The sequence below is a fragment of the Chanodichthys erythropterus genome, chromosome 14 (assembly GCF_024489055.1).
Source record: "Chanodichthys erythropterus isolate Z2021 chromosome 14, ASM2448905v1, whole genome shotgun sequence".
In the NCBI taxonomy this organism is placed as follows: domain Eukaryota; kingdom Metazoa; phylum Chordata; class Actinopteri; order Cypriniformes; family Xenocyprididae; genus Chanodichthys; species Chanodichthys erythropterus.
In genome coordinates this window covers 43748300-43768265 of record NC_090234.1, presented here as the reverse complement: position 1 = coordinate 43768265, position 19966 = coordinate 43748300, and the positions used below count along the sequence as shown (strand labels likewise).

At 36.8% G+C, this 19966-nt stretch overlaps 1 protein-coding gene across 1 annotated transcript in view; it reads left to right on the top strand.

Moving 5' to 3' along the window:
* The window catches only part of dnajc15 (DnaJ (Hsp40) homolog, subfamily C, member 15), a 28506-nt gene extending 8978 nt beyond the window's left edge, over positions 1-19528 (top strand). Inside the window, exons 4-6 of the mRNA XM_067408729.1 lie at positions 744-820; positions 3388-3458; positions 18753-19528. Coding sequence (XP_067264830.1) covers positions 744-820; positions 3388-3458; positions 18753-18823 — 219 coding nt within the window. The 3' untranslated portion in view covers positions 18824-19528. The remainder of the gene's footprint in view (positions 1-743; positions 821-3387; positions 3459-18752) is intronic.
* The last annotated feature ends 438 nt before the right edge of the window (positions 19529-19966 follow it).

The window sequence follows — 19966 nt, the reverse complement described above, 5'->3', positions numbered from 1 at the left end:
ATCGAGGACGCGAGCGCTTTTCAAGTCAGTGATTATGGTAATTCTGGCGTGAACACATCTTTAGTTTTGGAATTTGGATAATTATGGGGTCAATCTTCTCAAATCCTTAAATTCTCCACTTTCACATAATAAGGTAAAAGTGCTGATCATGGGGCTTTTAGCTGAGCCAAAGCAACTTAGTTGCCATCTATATTGATTATGCATGTCATCTTGTATTGTGTATTATGGGTTCAGTACAATACTATTTATAGCCTTTTAGGCATAATGTTGATTACTACAGAAATAAAAAACAGAAATGTGAAGCTTATATTTTTCTTAAAGCACTCAGAGGAGTTATTCATTTAAACCCTGTTTATAATTTGTTCTGTATAGTTGGTGAAATCGTTTTCAGCTGGGACCACTTTGCTGGGTGAATGAACTTCTGATTACGGATAATCGACGTAATGTCTGTGCTTTACAGATGCCATCATCCTATCTCATTGTGTGTATCAACCAAATTGAAACATTGGCTATAACTTTACAAGCGATTCTATCATCCTAATTTCATGTCAGTAATGTTTGAAGTATTGTGTGACACTTAAAAAAACTGTGTATGTTAACTGCCTGACCTGGTGTATTTCCCTTCTAACAGTTTAAAAACTGAGGAAGATGTATTTTTTTTCTAGTAATCAACAGATATGCTGTTGATAGGGCTTACCTTTGAATCTGGACCATTGTTTTCAACATTTTCTTTTCTTTCCTAGTCATTTTCTGCATATTACAAAGGTGGATTTGAGCAGAAGATGACCAGACGGGAAGCCAGCCTTATTCTCGGGATCAGGTAATTGTGGGCCGTGGGCTAAACAAAGCCCTAAATCACTGCAATTCCTCTTGCTGAATTCTCTCATTATGAGTTGTCATGGAAGAAAACAAAGGTGTTTTACAGTATATACACACACTGCATCACTAAACTTCCCAGAAGAGCTTGCGGTTAAGTCTGGGGGCAATTCTTTTGGTTTGAAGTCGGTCGTCATCTCCTGTCGTCACAGCTTTGATCCTGTAACATCTAATGGGAAAAATTCTCAGCTGTGTCTCTTTTTAATTTGTGATCTGCTTTTTGGTGGACCACCCTCCTCATCCTAGGAGGGTATATTTCTCTAAAAATTTCCCTTACTTCAACACAAGTTCACAGGGTCCCACACCAGGTGTGACTCACACCGTGCAAGCATCACATCCTGTGTGGCGTAGCTTGCGTCATTGCCATGTGGCTTTTTTTCTTTGTGTTGTCAGTCAAACTGGACTAATGTTTTCATAGAACTGAACCAGACTTTATCCAATATTTCTTGGATGTGACCAATATGAACTCGGTCAACCGCATTCATGCTCATAAAACGGTACAGATTCGGGTTAATAGTTTTTATTATTCTTTTCACATCCGTCTTCAGCTTTACTTTGGTGTCTGTCACTCACAGCTGAAATAACTGAGTCCAGTAATGTTATACTGTTTGCCCTGATATACTTTGATCTCTCTACACCTATGATGAATTCAGCTAATTTGTAAGATCATTTGTTCTATTTAAAGGCATAGTTCACCTAAAAAAATGAACATTTTGACATTTTTGTTCATCCACATACTACTGTTCAAAAGTTTCAGGTCAGTTTGTTAAAAAGAAATTAATACTTTTAAGTAAGGATGCATTAAATAAATGTGACAGTAAAGACGTTTAATGTTACAAAAGTTTTAAATTCATGCTCTTTCTGTAAGCAACAAAAATATTAAGCCGCACAACAGTGAAGATGATAGGAAACATTTTTTGAGCAGCAAATTAGCGTATTAGAATGATTTCTGAAGGATCATGTGATACTGGAGTAAATGATGCTGAAAATTCAGCTTTGCATCACAGGAATAAATTATGATTTATTTATTCAATTCAAGTATTTGTATAGTGGAAGTATTCCATCCATCCATCCATCCATCCATCCATCCATCCATCCATCCATCCATCCATCCATCCATCCATCCATCCATCCATCCATCCATCCATCCATCCATCCATCCATCCATCCATCCATCCATCCATCCATCCATCCATCCACTTGTTAGATGTGATTAATTTGTGATTATTCAATTTGACAGCACTATATGTTACAACACAAAATATGTAATATTTCACTAAATATTATGTATAGTTTATACAATATTACTGTTTTTACTGTATTTTTGATCAAATATATGCAGCTTGTTTCTACAACATGTACTTACTATAGGGTTAGGGTTTGATTTAGGATTAGCTGCATTTAATTGTGCATAATTTACAGTTATTTCTACACTAACTAAATGTAACGTGTAAAGAACAGTTTTTTTTTTTTTTTTTTTTGATTTTTTATCCCAGTCATGTTCATGTTTTCTTTGATCTTCCTTACATTCATTGCTATTCTGACTTTAAATGAGTTTGAGCGCTCAGTTTAGTCTCTCGACTGCCACACATATCTGCTGGAGATACTGACTCTTCCGACAAATGCAGTTTTGCCTGACAGATTCGTCATCGCATTCTGGAAGCATCCGCTCCGCACAGTGTTTTAATTAGTTGCTCTGGCCCCTCTCAGACGCCCACTCCTGCATATGATTTGAGACTTGAGAGAAGAGTTGGTAGGACTGAACGCTTGTTGTGTAAGCATTAATGTAGCTTTTAATCATCACTTCTGGCTGTTTAAATATGACTCGGATCAAAACCCTGAAAACTGCATGCTGGAAAGAAATTAAGGATACAGTGTGAAACCAAATAACTAATAACCATTATTCAATGATTCACATAGATTAAAAGATTTAATCGATTTAATAAATACAGATTTTTTTTTTTTTGAATAAATGCGCTTGAATATGTCACACAAATTGTAAAGAAACTGTGATTTTAAGTAAGTCTCATTAGTATCTAGGACCACTAGAAAAACAAAGGATTTCAATAGATGGAGATAAAAACCATCATGTAGTTTTAATATATTAATTATTTGATAATAATTTTTAAATTGAAAAATACATTGTCGTGTTTTAAAATATAGTTAAAATATAGTACGTTAAATCATTTTAGACGCACATTTTAAATTGAATTAAAAAATTGCCAGTTGCTTTTTTTGGGTCATTTTGTCAAATGCTTTTCGATACCTTATTTGTTTTCAGTTCTGTTGCCTGTTTTGTCCACTAAATTGGGGAATTTCAGGGGATGTACAGATTGAGTATTTCCAGTTGATGTGTGCAGTGATGGAGACAGACCACACATGTTGATGATTAGTGCAAAAAATCAAGTCTGGACTGGAGGCCTGTAATTAGTTTCATACAGCAGTTCACACTGTGACCACTAGATGGTGGTGTCTTCCTTTTCTAAATGTTCTGTTTTCTTGTTTGCACAGTCCAACCAGTGCTAAGTCAAAGGTACGGGAAGCACACAGAAGGATCATGGTCCTAAATCATCCAGATAAAGGTCAGTAGTTCATGTTGACATGTTGGGATGGTTGTGTTTTAATCAGTAATTCTGACTCAGCTCTCCACATGCAGCCGTAGCTGCAGGTATTGTCTGAGCAGAGACAGGTGTTGATTACATTATTGATTTGAACGGCATTTGTCATTTGTCATAACACACTTTTTAAAGAGGGCTTACATCCCTGCAATGCTGACTTGCTGTAATTTAAGACAGAGCCACACAAAGCAGGACACAAATCAGGCGAACCATCACTTCAAACGATCATTTGCCAAGTAACGTAGATTCAAAATGTTTAATGGAAAAATTAAAATACTGTGAAAATATATTGAAAATAATCAAGGCATGTTTTTGCAATCTGTCCTTCTCTAAAGGAGGAATGATATTGAATCATTTGCATTCATATTCACCCATAAATCACAATACATTGTGACATATTTTTAATAAAACCTTTAAAAAATGCCAGGCAAAGACATTGTTGAATGATGCTGCAAATTAATCGTTAACTTTTAATCAATTCAAATCATTCAGCTTTTAGTTTTTACTGATTCATGGTAATGGATCAGTCTTCATAACTATATAATGTAATGTAAAATATCATTGTTGCAGCTGGAGTTTAAATCAGAGACAATGAATACATTTTGATGCTTGAGACGAGCAAGTAAATGTAAAACTAATGACACATTCTTAATGGTTGAATAATAAAGTAATTTTTTGTATTTAGCAGATGTTTTTATCCAGTTTTTTTCCCCCTGAATACTGTTATTCAGCAAAGATGCAAATAAATGAATCAGAAGTGACAGTAAAATTCTGTTTCAAATAAATACTCTTCTTTTGAACTTCATTAGAGAATCCTGAAAAAAAAAATGTATCATAGTTTCCAGAAAAATAAGCAGCTGTTTTCAACACTCATGATAATGTTACATGGTAATGTTTTTCTGAGCTGTGAATCAGCATAGTAGAAAGATTTCTGAAGGATCATGTGACGCTGAAGACTGGAGTAATGATGCTGAAAGTTCAGCTGTACCATCAAAGGAGCAAATAGCATTTTGAGATATATTACAATAGAAAACAGTTATTTTGAAATTGTAATATTTCAAAATATTATTGTTTTTACTGTATTATTGATTACATAAATACTGTCATGGTGAGCACAATATACTATAAAATTATAAAAAAAATGTAAAAAATATTGTGTAGTACATCACAAGCAAAATAATTTTCATATCACTTTTTGTATCACACAGTAGTGATAATGCACAGGTACCAATGTATTTAGGTCTGATAAGGATTTGTTCACTCTGATCTGTGCGAAACAGGTTATAAATCTCTGTCTAGCGAATTGTTTTTTTGCAGTGGTCTTTTTAAGTGCAGGGTCTCACCTAATAAACACTGAGCAGGAGTCTTTATTTTTCCTTGGTCACTGTACTCGCCCTGTTTTTCTGTTCAAGGTTAATGGCCTCACCTTGCCTTTCTCTGTTTTTTTCCTCTTTCAGTTGCATTTCTCACAGCACTCAGAGCTGCTGTTTATATATGTTTGTATGTGTGTGTGTTTGTGTTTGTGTGTCAGCCCTTGTTTGCTCCTCTAGACCACTAATACTCTCAGTGAAATAAGCGATGGTTTCTGTGATGCTATCTGTAGTGGAGCGATAAGGCCTCTGACTGTAGGGAGGACATCCAGAAGAGAAAGTGTGCCAGATTTGTCCCATCCTCCAGCGTTGCTAAGAAATCCTTTACTACAGTGCTGATAATAATGGTGTGCAAGTGCCCATTTTGTGTGTTATGCTAGTGGAGGGGGCTGAAGTATTAAAGACCCCATGAAATGGCTTGATGAATGCAGTTTGCTTTTCTGTGGCATTTATGTGTTTCTTATTGAAACAGGAAGCTGGAATAAGACTATTATTTCTAAAAACAGAAACTTTTAATGCATTTTGGCTATTCTTTTATACAACAACAGCTTTTTGGGGGCCTGAAAATGCAAACTTTTGAAAATGATACTGCTATCGTCTCCGTGTAAACTACAAAAACACAAATTTGCGAAAACGGTGATGTAATGCGCATGCGTATTACGTGTTCAGTCTATAGACGCGTATAGTGTTTCTTTACAAAGTGGCCTGACAGCATAATACAGTGTTTTTAGTCGTTTTTGCAGATCTGTGTGAACAGGGATTGTTTTGACAATGTTGACGTATGTACGCAAAAAACACAATGGATCAGCTTTTTGTTTTTATTACATCATTGTTGTGTAATGTACCTTAACAGACTCACCCTTTTTTAAAAAGGTTAAAGGATTAGTCCACTGTTAAATACACTTTTCCTGATAAATTTACTCACCCCCATGTCATCCAAGATGTTCATGTCTTTCTTTCGTCAGTCGAAAAGAAATGAAGGTTTTTTATGAAAACATTCCAGGATTATTCTCCTTATAGTGGACTTCAGTGGCTACCAACAGGTTGAAGGTCCAAATTGCAGTTTCAGTGCAGCTTCAAAGGGCTTTAAACAATACCAGACGAGGAATAAGGGTCTTATCTAGCGAAACAAAATATCGCCTTGAACGTACTTTTCATTTCCGCATTCTTCAAAACGCTTACGCTGAATCCAGAGGTCCAGAAAGGCAGTAAAGACATTGTTAAAATAGTCCATGTGACTGCAGTGGTTCAACCTTAAAGGGATAGTTCACACAGAAAATAAAATTTGATGTTTATCTGCTTACCCCCAGCGCATCCAAGATGTAGGTGACTTTGTTTCTTCAGTAGAACACAAATGATGATTTTTAACTCCAACCGCTGCCGTCTGTCAGTCAAATAATGCGAGTGAATGGGAACTTCTGATATACTTCTAATTTACTAATAGAGTAAATAAAACTTGCATAGACAAGACCAATTGAAACCCTGCGACTCGTGACGACACATTGATATCCTAAGACACGAAACGATCGGTTTGTGCGAGAAACCGAACAGTATTTATATGATTTTTTTTTTACCTCCAATACACCACTAAGTCCACCTGCGTTCAGCACTCGTTTAGTGAGGTCTGATCGCGCTCCGACACTGGCAGTGATGTCTAGCACTCATTGAAGTATATGCGCGAACTACTGTTCAGTTTCTCGCACAAACCGATCGTTTCGTTTCGGACATCAATGTGTCGCCACGAGCCGCAGGGTTTCATTTGGACTTGTCTATGCAAGTTTTATTTACTCTTATAGTAGAAGTTCCCATTCACTTGCATTATTTGACTGACAGACGGCAGCGGTTGGAGTTAAAAATCATCATTTGTGTTCTACTGAAGAAACAAAGTCGCCTACATCTTGGATGCGCTGGGGGTAAGCAGATAAACATCAAATTTTCATTTTTGGGTGAACTATCCCTTTAATGTTATGAAGCAACAAGAATACTTTTTTTCCGCAATTACAAGACAAAAATAATGACTTTATTTGGCAATTTGAACTGTTGTCATACTCAGTTGACGTAGTGAATGCAGTGCAGGCTTTTGTGTTCTACGTTCGAATGCCGTCTTTAGTATCTTTTTTTGACGTCAAAAGGGGCAATTATATTGCTGCCTATGTGTGGTTCAGATACCCTCAGATTTCATCAAAAATATCGTAATTTGTGTTCCGAAGATGAATGAAGGTCTTACAGGTTTGGGAAGACATGAGAGGGTGAGTAATTAATGATAGAAATTTCATTTTTGGGTGAACTAACCCTTTAAGGTATGGTCACATTTACCATTATTTGGCAAATTTTCATGGGCAAAATCTGGTCATTTCACATGAGGGCAAACAATTTTTCCAATACAAATTTCTCAACGGTTTCAAGTATGAGTCTTATACAGCGTACACAAAGAATGGCATGCAAAAGAAGCCTCTCCTAAAGCCCAGGCACAAAAAAAAGCCAGCCTAGAGTTTGCCAGGGTTCATGCTGACAAAGATGAAGATACTGGGACTCTATACTCTGGAGCGATGAGACCAAGATAAATGTTTTTGGAACTGATGTCGTCGCAAAGGTGAGGAATACAAAGATGCATGGTGCGTACAGTGAAAGATGGTGGTGGCAGTGTCCTTATGTGGGGCTGCACGAGTGCTGCTGGTGTCGGGGAGCTGCATTTCATTGATGGCATCATGAATTCACAGATGTACTGCTCTATACTGAAATAGAAGATGCTACCATCACTCCGTGCCCTTGATCGTTGTGCACCTTTCCAACATGACAATGATCCTGAACAAACATCTAAGGCCACTGTTGGATTTCTGAAGAAGAACAGGGTGAAAGTGATTCAGTGGCTCCTGATCTGAACCAAACACCTATGGGGAATTCTGAAGAGACAAGTTGAGCATCACTCTCCATCCAGCATCCAGTCTCTAAAAGAGGTCATTCTTGAAGAATGGAAAAGATAGATGTTGCAAAATGTAGCCAACTTGTTAATTCCATGCCTAGAAGACTTGGTGCTGTAATTAAAAATCATGGAGGGCATACAAAGTACTAGATGTAGTAGTTTTTGGTGTGGGGTGTACTCATTTTTGCATTACCCTAATTTGAGTAAAACTGAAAAATGTGTAATCTAAGTTATATTATTAACCTTACTTTCATGTTATAAGTTAAACAGATATATTAAACTTAGTCTTGTCAACATTTTGGAAATTGTTTTTGTATTTGAGATATTGTTTAAAATGTTACTTTTCAAAGGGGGTGTACTCATTTACACTGAGCACTATATACAGTATAAATGTGACTTGACTTGCGAATAAACACTGATATACAGTGGGTACGGAAAGTATTCAGACCCCCTTAAATTTTTCACTTTTTGTTAAATTGCAGCCATTTGCTAAAATCATTTAAGTTCATTTTTTTCCTCATTAATGTACACACAGCACCCCATATTGACAGAAAAACAGAATTGTTGACATGTTTGCAGATTTATTAAAAAAGAAAAACTGCAATATCACATGGTCCTAAGTATTCAGACCCTTTCTGCTCAGTATTTAGTAGAAGCACCCTTTTGATCTAATACAGCCATGAGTATTTTTGGAAAAGATGCAACAAGTTTTTCACACCTGGATTTGGGGATCCTCTCCAGTTCCTCCTTGCAGATCCTCTCCAGTTCTGTCAGGTTGGATGGTAAACGTTGGTGGACAGCCATTTTTAGGTCTCTCCAGAGATGCTCAATTGGGTTTAAGTCAAGGCTCTGGCTGGACCATTCAAGAACAGTCACGGAGTTGTTGTGAAGCCACTCCTTCGTAATGTTAGCTGTGTGCTTAGGGTCATTGTCTTGTTTGAAGGTAAATCTTTGGCCCAGTCTGAGGTCCTGAGCACTCTGGAGATGGTTTTCGTCCAGGATATCCCTGTACTTGGCCGCATTCATCTTTCCCTCGATTGCAACCAGTCGTCCTGTCCCTGCAGCTGAAAAACACCCCCACAGCATGATGCTGCCACCACCATGCTTCACTGTTGGGACTGTATTGGACAGGTGATGAGCAGTGCCTGGTTTTCTCCACACATACTGCTTAGAATTAAGGCCAAAAAGTTCTATCTTGGTCTCATCAGTCCAGAGAATCTTACTTCTCACCATCTTGGCAAACTCCATGCGGGCTTTCATGTGTCTTGCACTGAGGAGAGGCTTCCGTCGCATAAAGCACCGACTGGTGGAGGGCTGCAGTGATGGTTGACTATATACAACTTTCTCCCATCTCCCGACTGCATCTCTGGAGCTCAGCCACAGTGATCTTTGGGTTCTTCTTTACCTCTCTCACCAAGGCTCTTCTCCCCCGGTAGCTCAGTTTGGCCGGACGGCCAGCTCTAGGAAGGGTTCTGGTCGTCCCAAACGTCTTCCATTTAAGGATTATGGAGGCCACTGTGCTCTTAGGAACCTTAAGTGCAGCAGAAATGTTTTTGTAACCTTAGCCAGATCTGTGCCTTGCCACAATTCTGTCTCTGAGCTCTTCAGGCAGTTCCTTTGACCTCATGTTTCTCATTTGCTCTGACATGCACTGTGAGCTGTAAGGTCTTATATAGACAGGTGTGTGGCTTTCCTAATCAAGTCCAATCAGTATAATCAAACACAGCTGGAGTCAAATGAAGGTGTGGAACCATCTCAAGGATGATCAGAAGAAATGGACCAGATTTAAATATATGAGTGTCACAGCAAAGGGTCTGAATACTTAGGACCATGTGCTATTTCAGTTTTTCTTTTTTAATAAATCTGCAAAAATGTCAACAATTCTGTTTTTTTCTGTCAATATGGGGTGCTGTGTGTACATTAATGAGTCAATAAAATGAACTTAAATGATTTTAGCAAATGGCTGCAATATAACAGAGTGAAAAATTCAAGAATGAATACTTTCCGTACCCACTGTAAGTTACACAAATATAGTCAAAGGTCTTCATTTATACAAAATTAAGGTTTGTGGGTTTAACCGGAATGTATTATATTATATTATATTATATTATATTATATTATAATTCATTATATTATATTATAATTCATTATATTATATTATAATTCATTATATTATATTATAATTCATTATATTATATTATAATTCATTATATTATATTATAATTCATTATATTATATTATAATTCATTATAATTCATTATATTATATTATAATTCATTATATTATATTATAATTCATTATATTATATTATAATTCATTATATAAAATTAAATTTCACAACAATAAAGTTAATCATATGAGCCTATTTTATTATATGATTTCAAATAAAAATGAAAAATATAGTATTAGGCTTACACTGTAAGTGACATGAACAAAAACAGAATTAAATCATTAATCACAATTATTTGTATGACAATTAATGGTCAGCACAAAATTCATGATTGTAACAGGCCTGTACATTGCTACATTATTGACAATAGACAGTAGACCTATTTGCTTGGCGAAATTTCACTGGGATCACACCTTTATGCTACATTCTATTCAAAGTTGGATGTGTGATAGTCCTACTCTCAGTGATTATATTTCAGACTTGCTGAACACAAAGGTGTTCTGTTACTCAATGCTCCTATGAGGAAAGCAACCATTAAATATGTGTAGCAGGTGTTTCATTGTCAACAAAGACGTCTCTGAGAGAGTGGAGTATGCTGTGCGACACTAGAATCTGTTCTGCAGGAGTGCCATTATCAACTGAGGATCATTTATGATGTAATGTAGCAATTTAATGTAGCATTTTATTTACTGTACATCTGACTGGGTGCCGGCATTTGATTCTAACAACGTACTTGTACATCCACCTCTCGAAATATCTCCAAGTTTTTCCAAGCTGAAATTTCAAGTGGTGTCGCGTTGCGTTCTGTTCTGTTAATTTCTGATTTTCAAAGTCCATCTGCAGAGCCATACATGACAGTTTCTGACCAGCAGCACCAGGTTATTGCTGAAACTTGTTATTCCCTTCTTCCACTCATCTGTTGTTTCTAATTCAATAGACGTTTTCAGTCAAGGTCCTTGTATTATTGGTTTCTGAGGAACTCAGTTGACTGGCGAGTTATCAATATGGGTCTATACATGCACATCTCACCTTGACATCACACACAATTCAAGTCAGAAAAGAGTCTGTAACCCAACTGAGATTGAGCGCTTTTCTATAGTTCTGTGTTCATCTTGCGTGTAGCCCTTTTGTGAGTTTAAGCCCCTATGGCAAGGTTTCACAGTGACATTAGGATCGACGTTATTCGCTCCGGTATCCGCTCTTTAGGTCGTAATGAGATGATTAACTTTGAGCGGTCAGGGTAATGGCATGGAATGATTGTTGAATTGGCTTTCATTAGTTTGCTAGCTATGAGCAAATGGGGACATTGAGAAACCGTCATACATGTCTTAACTCATCTAACAGAAACGGAAATAAAAGCGGAAGCAAACTAAAAAAGGAAAAGCAATCAAAGAATTGTTTTTCAGGTTATTATGTTCAGCCTGAAAAGATGCTGACATGTGACTTGTGTGCTTTGTTCTGACTGTTCTAAAGAGCTTAAAAAGAGGAACCGTCATTTCAACCTTAAAAATATGTCGAGAATAAAAATCTGGTTACAAAAAATTAGATTGATGTTGAATTGTTCACAAAAATGTATATGCACCAATACAATAAATGTATAAAGAAGCAGCATACTTTTATACAAATATATGTTTACTTCCATATATTTGTAAATAGGGTTGTGACGGTACCAAAATTTCAGTAGTTTTTACCAATACTAGTAAACTTTTGCAGGTGTCTGTACCAATTTCGGTACCAGAGCAAAATCTGTTGAATTAAGTGCTTTAAAATGTTGTCTCATTTTGTCTTGTCCATTGGTTATCACTGTCAATCATAGCGTACATTTAAATACTGTTGTCAATCCAAAAACATTACAATGTACTTAGCAGCATGAAAAACTAAACTAAAAACTAAAAGATTCGTGAGATTCACTTTGAACAAAACAAAAACTGTTTTCAGCAGTGTTGAGCAGATTCTGACCAACTTACTGACTGCCACCTGTGATAGGCCATTGCATTCACACGCTCAACAGATGTGTTTGTGATTGGCTACAATGCTTAACGCTTGTAAAAACACACTGTAAATAGAAACCTTTGACACTCAGAGAGCTCTCAAACGAACAGGAATGAGGCCGTTTGAAAGAAGCGTCTATCTGCAGGTACTGAATATACCCAGTACTTTTCTTTTTCTTTTTTTTAAGAAAAATGAAAATTATCAGATGATTTACTCACCCTCAAGCCATCCTAGGTGTATATGACTTTCTTCTTTCAGCTTATTTCTAAATCTAATCAATCGGAGTTACATTAAATAATATCCTGGATCTTCCAAGATTTGTAATGGCATTGAATAGAGCCTGAGTTTTTGAAGTTCCAAAAAGTGCAACTATCTATCATAAAAGTAATCCATACGACTCCAGTGGGTAAATACATGCCTTCTGAAACGAAGCGTTGGGGTTTTGTAAGAAAAATATCCATATTATGGCTTTATAAACTATAAAGTTTCACTGGCGTCCGGAAACGACCAAGAGAGAGTCGAATTCCGGCAGAAGGGTGACCTCTGACCCAATGTTAAGAATGCTGAACGCCGCTCCTTTTTCATTTATCTAACTCCTCTGACATTTTTCATTTAAAATCTTTCGATTTAGACTTCTAATTTGTGACCGGCGTTTTGTTTTTTCCTCTATCCTCTACTCTTCCCTATACATACGTCAGGTCAGAGGTCACCCCTCTGCAAGATCTCGTCTCTCTCGTGAACGCTCGGCATACAGCCGTTGCTGGAAGCCAGTGGTTATAGTTTATAAAATTTTAAATATGAATCTTTTTCTTACACAAACCCATTGCTTTGCTTCAGAAGGCATTTATTAACCTACTGGAGATTTATGATGGATGGATTTGCTGTTCAAAAACTATTCAATGCCATTATAAAGCTTGGAAAATGCAAGATATTATTTAATATAACTCTAATTGTGTTCAGCAAAAGGAAGAATGTCATATACACCTAGGATAGCCTGAGGGTGAGTAAATTGTGGGATAATTTTCATTTTTGGTTGAACTATTCATTTAAGTACCGACTAGTACCGTTATGTTTGACAACCCAATTTTTAATTAAACATTTTAATGTGAAAAGTTTTGGTGATTTAATTAATTGATTGATTGAAATAGACACTTGGATTTGATCAAACATTTCTAGCGAATACTGTCCATTCAAGTCTCTAAAAACTATTGCAAAGTTTTTCTCTTGTGAAATATGTCTGTTGACAATGTCTATAGGAAATGTACTGGGCAAAATGATATTGCCAGAAAATAAAAAGTGTAATTAAGTGCATCACTGCAGGCTGGTGAGCGCTCGGCTCCACTTCCTCTCTGACACACAGACAGATTAGCAGCCTCCTCAGGCCCTGCTCCCTGCTACCTGTTCACTCTCCTGTGTGTTTTCCCATTTGTTATTGTTGCTTATCATGATAGTCTTGTGCAAGTGGGCAGGCAGAGACACTGTGTGTGTGTGTGTGTGTGTGTGTGTGTGTGTGTGTGTGTGTGTGTGTGTGTGTGTGTGTGTGTGTGTGTGTGTGTGTGTGTGTGTGTGTGTGTGTGTGTGAGAGAGAGGGAGAGCACACGATGGATGCTTTCAGGATCTAGGAGAAGGGCGGCTTTATGTAAATCCTTGTGAGTCCTTCAGCCAGACCAAGGTCATTGTTGTTGTCACTGCTGTTCCCTGAATCTCACGAAATCTGGTCACATGGACCCCAATGAAAAATAAATAAATAAATAATGAATTCATTGATTAAAAGAAGACTTTTGTAGGATCAAGATATATATATTTTTTTACATTATTTTACATCTGTTGTACAATATATTTTAACAAACAACCATATGACTTAAGACATCCTTAAATAAAATATATCTACTAAAAAATATTATTTTTGTATTTAATTAATTTTGTATTTTTATTTCTATTTTCAGCAGGGTCCTAAAATGTTTTCATATTATTTAGTACATTTTATTAGGTTTTTTTTTTTTTTTTTTACTTTATATTTGGAAATATATTTCTTTTTTCTTTTTTCTTTTTTTTTTTTACTTTGGGGACATTGGGGTCCATGTGATTTCATTTCTTTATCCCATTTTGTTCTCTCCTTACTATTTTTTCTTACACAGTTTAACCAGTGAGCTTTACAAACATTTAAACCAATGTATTGTTTATATTTTCTCATTTAACCCCTTAAACACGAAGCGCCAGTACTGGCCTGACAGGGGGCGCTGCAAAGTTATCATCATGTTATCATCACTTTACTTCATATACTCTTGCTTGACCAACACAAAATAGGTGTCATTTTAAAGCTTAGAATCTTGGCTTTACCGTGAATATAATCAATAGAACCAACTCTTAAAACATGCTTTTAATTTTTTAAATATTGGATCAGAACTAGCTGTTATACATATAACAATAGCCCTACGATCTTATTGTCAGGTTTATGTTCTGTTATGTGGACCCTTATTTTCATATTCTCTTCTGTTCACTTGCTGTTTCAACGCTTTATTAACGTTTCAGCTTCATTGGTTACTGAATATGTTCAATCGCCCACTGTTTTAAAGCTGAAGCGCGCTTGGATTGGACTGATCGCTCAGATTGACAGCTATTACTTTACCAGTAATCATCGATCATCAACCAGGATCTTAGTGGTTGTTGTTGCTTATTCTTTTTATTTTTTTATTGTGGGATTTACACATGTAAGTAGCTCTTATGTTCAGTAAAACATTTATCACTTATTTGGAGAGGTTTTTTAGACTTTTGATACAAAGGCTACCATGGTTCCAAATGCCATAACTTTTGATTGCTTTGAGATATCAACACCAAATTTGGCCTAGATGTAGTTGACATGATTGTGATCAAGCTCGAACTTGATTTTATGACTGGTCACATATGCTTTCTAATAGTCATCATGTCAAGCATGAATAATAACAAAATAAATCAATAAATTGCATCACCTTTTCTTGAAGTAGTGTTGGTACATAAGAGCCTCCAAACATATTTTCTTCAAATTTTTAAAGGTCTTAAATGAGACTATGTACTTCATGCTACCTTTTTCTGTGTGTGTGTGTAGAGTTATAAGCCCTTACTTTTAAGTATGTCACTTAGACATGAAATCATTAAAAATGCCTTCTTAACCCCTAAAGGGTTAAAAACATCAATCTGTCATGTTAGGCCAGTGTCTGTCCCCCATGACGAGATGATCATTATTATTATTTTGTCAGTCAGTCATTCAGCATTAATTCTCTAGTTCACAGGTGACCCTTCCAGTGACCTTGGATCCATGAATAGTCAATTAGCAATTTAAAGGTGCAGTATGTAATATTGACAGGCACAGCTAGTGTATGAAATGGGTACAGCAGGCCATATTCAAAATATTGGATAGGGTTGTTTCTCCTGCTCCCTCCTCTTCAGACTCGACGCTCACGCTGGTTGCCAGTTTGAGGACACGCAACAGGAGCAAGCGCAGTTGTCAATGGAAGGCAACAGGCCTTACACTGTAAAGCCCAGAACACACCAAGCCGACGCCGATGAACTAGTGGCGACGAAAGCAAACTGCGGGGGTTGGCTCACGTCCGCAGCGTCTGGATTCAAAGTTGCCCTGACACACCAAACCAACGCTCGACACCCTATGGCCAAGTAGCACGTCCGTTCTGCGCCTGCGTGAGATGAAATGCCATTCCGTACCAGCAGATGGCAGTAGCTGAACAGCCAATCAGAATGATCAGATGGCCCGACGGACCGATGAGCTCCGACGGCGATTCAGCATGTCGAATCTTACGAAAAAAACCCCGACAAAGACCAACTTCAGCTGACTGTTCAGAACACACTGAGAAAACTTAGCCGGCAGACGAACAAAAACTGCCCAACGGCCGATCGTCGGCTTGGTGTGTTTCCGGGCTTCTGGACATTGAGCTTTTTAGATGGATGCTGAGGCTTTAGGTTGGGTAGAATCTGAGATCTCTAACCTAAATTGTTTGCTGGCTTCCATGGCTACAGTACGCTGTGTTTTTTGCCAACTGGCAACCTGGGGTGTCGAAGTATTATTGGCAGTAGGCGGGATCACGCACGCCAAAACAAAAACAGACAGTCCGACACGGAATGCACATTTCAGTGTAAAATAACTGACTGTTACATTGTTTTGTTACAATAATGTGAACTAAATCTCTGCAAACTTATGGTATTTTTGTGCTTTAGTACAGTGAAAAAATGCATACAGTATTTTTAAGTTGTCAAAATTCACCAAATGACAAGAATTTATTTTAATATAATCATTATTGTTATAAAACATTTAATTCATGATGCTGTAATAATCTGTGGCAGAAGGGGAGTATAGAAGAATATTAATTCACTTAAAGTTGCAGTAAGTTATATCTGAGAAACACCCAATCAAACACACCCCTCCCTTCATTGCTCCGCCCACAAAATGCACAAGCATGCAGTACATGTATCTTTTATGTCTCTGGATATCTCTTTATCATAGCTGAAGCAAAGCAAAATAATGTTTCGCAAAAAATAAAGTGAAGGTGGTGAATGAGCACAAAATTTAAACAAAAACCCACATCAAGGTTGATCAAACATCTCAATTTTTATTTAATCAATTATTTTTATTTGTAGATCATTTATAGCCAAAATGAATAATCCAAAATGTGGTAGCACTTAGATTATACACAAGCGATAGTACTGAAAGCCCCGATATACTTGCGGAGAAGTTTTTTGTTCTTCGTTTTGTGATGAAGTTTGAAATACGTGAACAGCAGTATACTGTTATCGAACATCTGACGCCGCCCACACTGTTGAGAGTGACAGATGGATATGTAAATATGTGCCACATGCTTTCATCTCAAATAAACACAGAACAAAATTGAGAAAACACCAAGCATTTAAAAAATAAAAAATAAAAAAAAATAAGAAAAGCATAAGAAAAGCATCTGATCATCATAACAACATTGCACGAGCTCTGCATTTCGGTACTCTTGGAGTCCAGTCACATTTATTTATATAGCACTAAAATCAAGCATTAAACGTGAAAAACAATGACATAGTCTCGTTTCATCAGAAGAACAACTTAATTTTCTACTATAATGCAGATCTCCAGCGTGTTCATGTATTTACTCGGGGACGTCTGATCTCCACGGAGTGAACAGGCCAAATGAATCGGATAAGATTTCCACTTGAAAGAAGGCGAAGCCTCAGCGCACACCTTCTATTATGTTATCGTGGTAGTACGATGGTGTTTTGCAGCTGGAACAGACTTTTCCTAAGAGTTCGCTTTGGCAAGCCATTTCAAACTCCCAAAACGAACTTCATTTTGGCCTGATTTTGTTCGAAATGATGTAACATCAGTTCGTTCTTTGATTTCGTTTGAAGTATATCGAGGCCTTAAATGTTTTGGCAGCTGTTTATTGTTTCAATTTTAAATAATTTATGTACATATGTACATACAGTATGTATGCATATATATATAACAGTGGCTGCGAATTTTATTTTACAAAACATTAGTTCACAGGAAGTAAATTAACATGCATAAGGGGTTGTGAATGTGCTCATTACGCAGCGAGGGTGAAATGATTGGTACAGAAGCGAGGGTTTAGCTGTCATCAGGTAAAATCTGCCATGACTTTGTGACTGTGTTCTGGACCTGCAGGGCACCTCACACACGCACTCATGGAATCAGGTTTACTTAAGGAAAGATGGAGTAGAAATTTATAGCAGCATGATGGGGCGCAGCAGGCACCAGGTGTGCCTCATCACATGCTGCCAGCCATAGCACATTTCCCCCCCCCTCAGCCACACGCTCCCATCAGACGCCATGGACGTGGGCTGAAAGTGATTGGAGGCAAAGAGATTTATTTTCTTCAAAGCTTGCGGATGTAGAGCTGTAAGGCGGGCTGCAGAAATCAAGATTATGCCTGTGGACTCGGGGTAGCAAATTAATTATGTTGCTCCATTTAGTTTCAAAGTGATTTTAAAGTCAATGTAAAACACTGTTTGCGACCCATTTGACTTCTGTAATGATGTTTCTGAGTGAAACGGGATATATTTAATGGGAAAGTAATGTAAGCTGGTACCAAATTGTATCCATTCCAAACTGATTGGATTGCAAAAGTGGGTGTTATGTATACTACTTTTCAAAAATGTGGTCAATGATATATATATATATATATATATATATATATATATATTTTTTTTTTTTTTTTTTTTTTTTTTTAAGAAATTAATACTTTTATTCAGCAAGGACATGTTAAATTGATCAAAAGTGAAAGTGAAGAATAAATGCTGTTCTTTTCAACTTTCTAATCTTGAAAAATATTAGTTAGAACAATTGTTTTCAACATTGATGATAATAAGAAATGTTTATTGTGCTGCAAATCAGCATATTAGAATGATTTCTGAAGGATCATGTGACTGAAGACTGGAGTAATGATGCTGAAAATTCAGCTTTGCATTACAGGAATTACATTTTATAATATATTAAAATAGAAAACAGTTATTGTTGGCTAAATATTGATGTTTTTACTGTATTTACTGTTACCCTTTCAAAAAATACTACCATTTACTAATATGTACACTTTTAGGGGTAAATAAGGTACAAATGTGTACCTTTTGAAGGGGTACCGCAACAATGACAGATTTTGTACCTTTTTTCCTGAGTGTAGAAATGGTCCAGAAAGTAACTGGAAAGAGAGGTTACATGGGGAAAAGGGCATTTTACATTTTAAAAGAATAAGAGGAGGAAGTGGAGACAAAAAAATGGACATGCTGAAATAAAACTGCTGCTTCTCCTGCAGGTGGATCCCCATATTTGGCAGCCAAGATCAATGAAGCAAAAGATCTTCTTGACTCCGGCCCTCGGCGCTGACCCAGCTGCCCGCGCTACCCCAACAGAGAGTTACATCTACTTCAGTGCCGACAACTCACCCATGAGCCTCCACAACTCATTGTTCTTCTCCATGTTTTTCTGCCATAAATCAGCTGACTCTCAGCATATTGTGCTCCGTTCTATCTGTCAGTGTTGCTTACCACCACTTTAATGCAAGATGGCAAAGGTTGATCCTTCATGTTTAAGGATCTTCAGACTGTCTGTTTGAAATATCTCACAGTAATCTTTATTATTTATCGAGGTGACTTGTGTAATGTATAACATCTGCTGAAAAATCTGGTGGATGTATCATTTCCAGTGGCTGAAAAGCCTAAAGAATTTCCCCTAATCCGCAGGGACCAGACCATGTAGGTGTTAAGTTATTTTAGCTTGCTGAATAAACAGTTTTACAAATCTGGAATGACTCATTGTGAGTATTTTTGTGTTTGTTTGTAAGCTAACATTTTCCTGTTGCTGTGCTCGTGCTGATGCATGCGGTACAGATGCCTGTCTGGTCTGCACGTCTGAGTTATCCACGCAGGAATGGAGCGATTGGGATTGGACAGAGGGATGTTCTGTTCACCATGTTTCGGACTGCTGATTTGCTGTTTGTCAGGCCTGGAGATTAATGCCAAGGCCAAGATACCACAACACAAACTGCACAATCCAGTAACACATTACTGCAAAAGAAATGAAAGGCAAGCAACAGGGAAAGAAATTGCTTCTTGGGTGCATTTTATACTTTATTTCTTTGAGAGAGAGGCTATGTTTAGAACTGTTCAGTATTAGCTTGTACCGTATACTGCTGTATTTTAAAAATAGCTAGTGATATTAAATGTTTCAAACTATATTATGCTTTATTGTCTTATTACTTCAGATGTGAGAAGCATCCAGTAATAATCTTGGGGAAAAAATCTGCATTTTTAATGAACTTTATTTTAATGTGTCCTTGTTACACGTTGCATGTATTTACAGTTATATACACGGTCAAAAGCTTTTTGTAAGTATAATCAAATTGGTTGTGCGAGTAATTTCATCTCATTTTTATTAAGTTCACTTATATCAAATTATATTAAGCTGATTTAAAAAATTTAGTTGTATTTTGATATTGGTTAAACTATTTTGATGAGTTAAAGTAAAGGA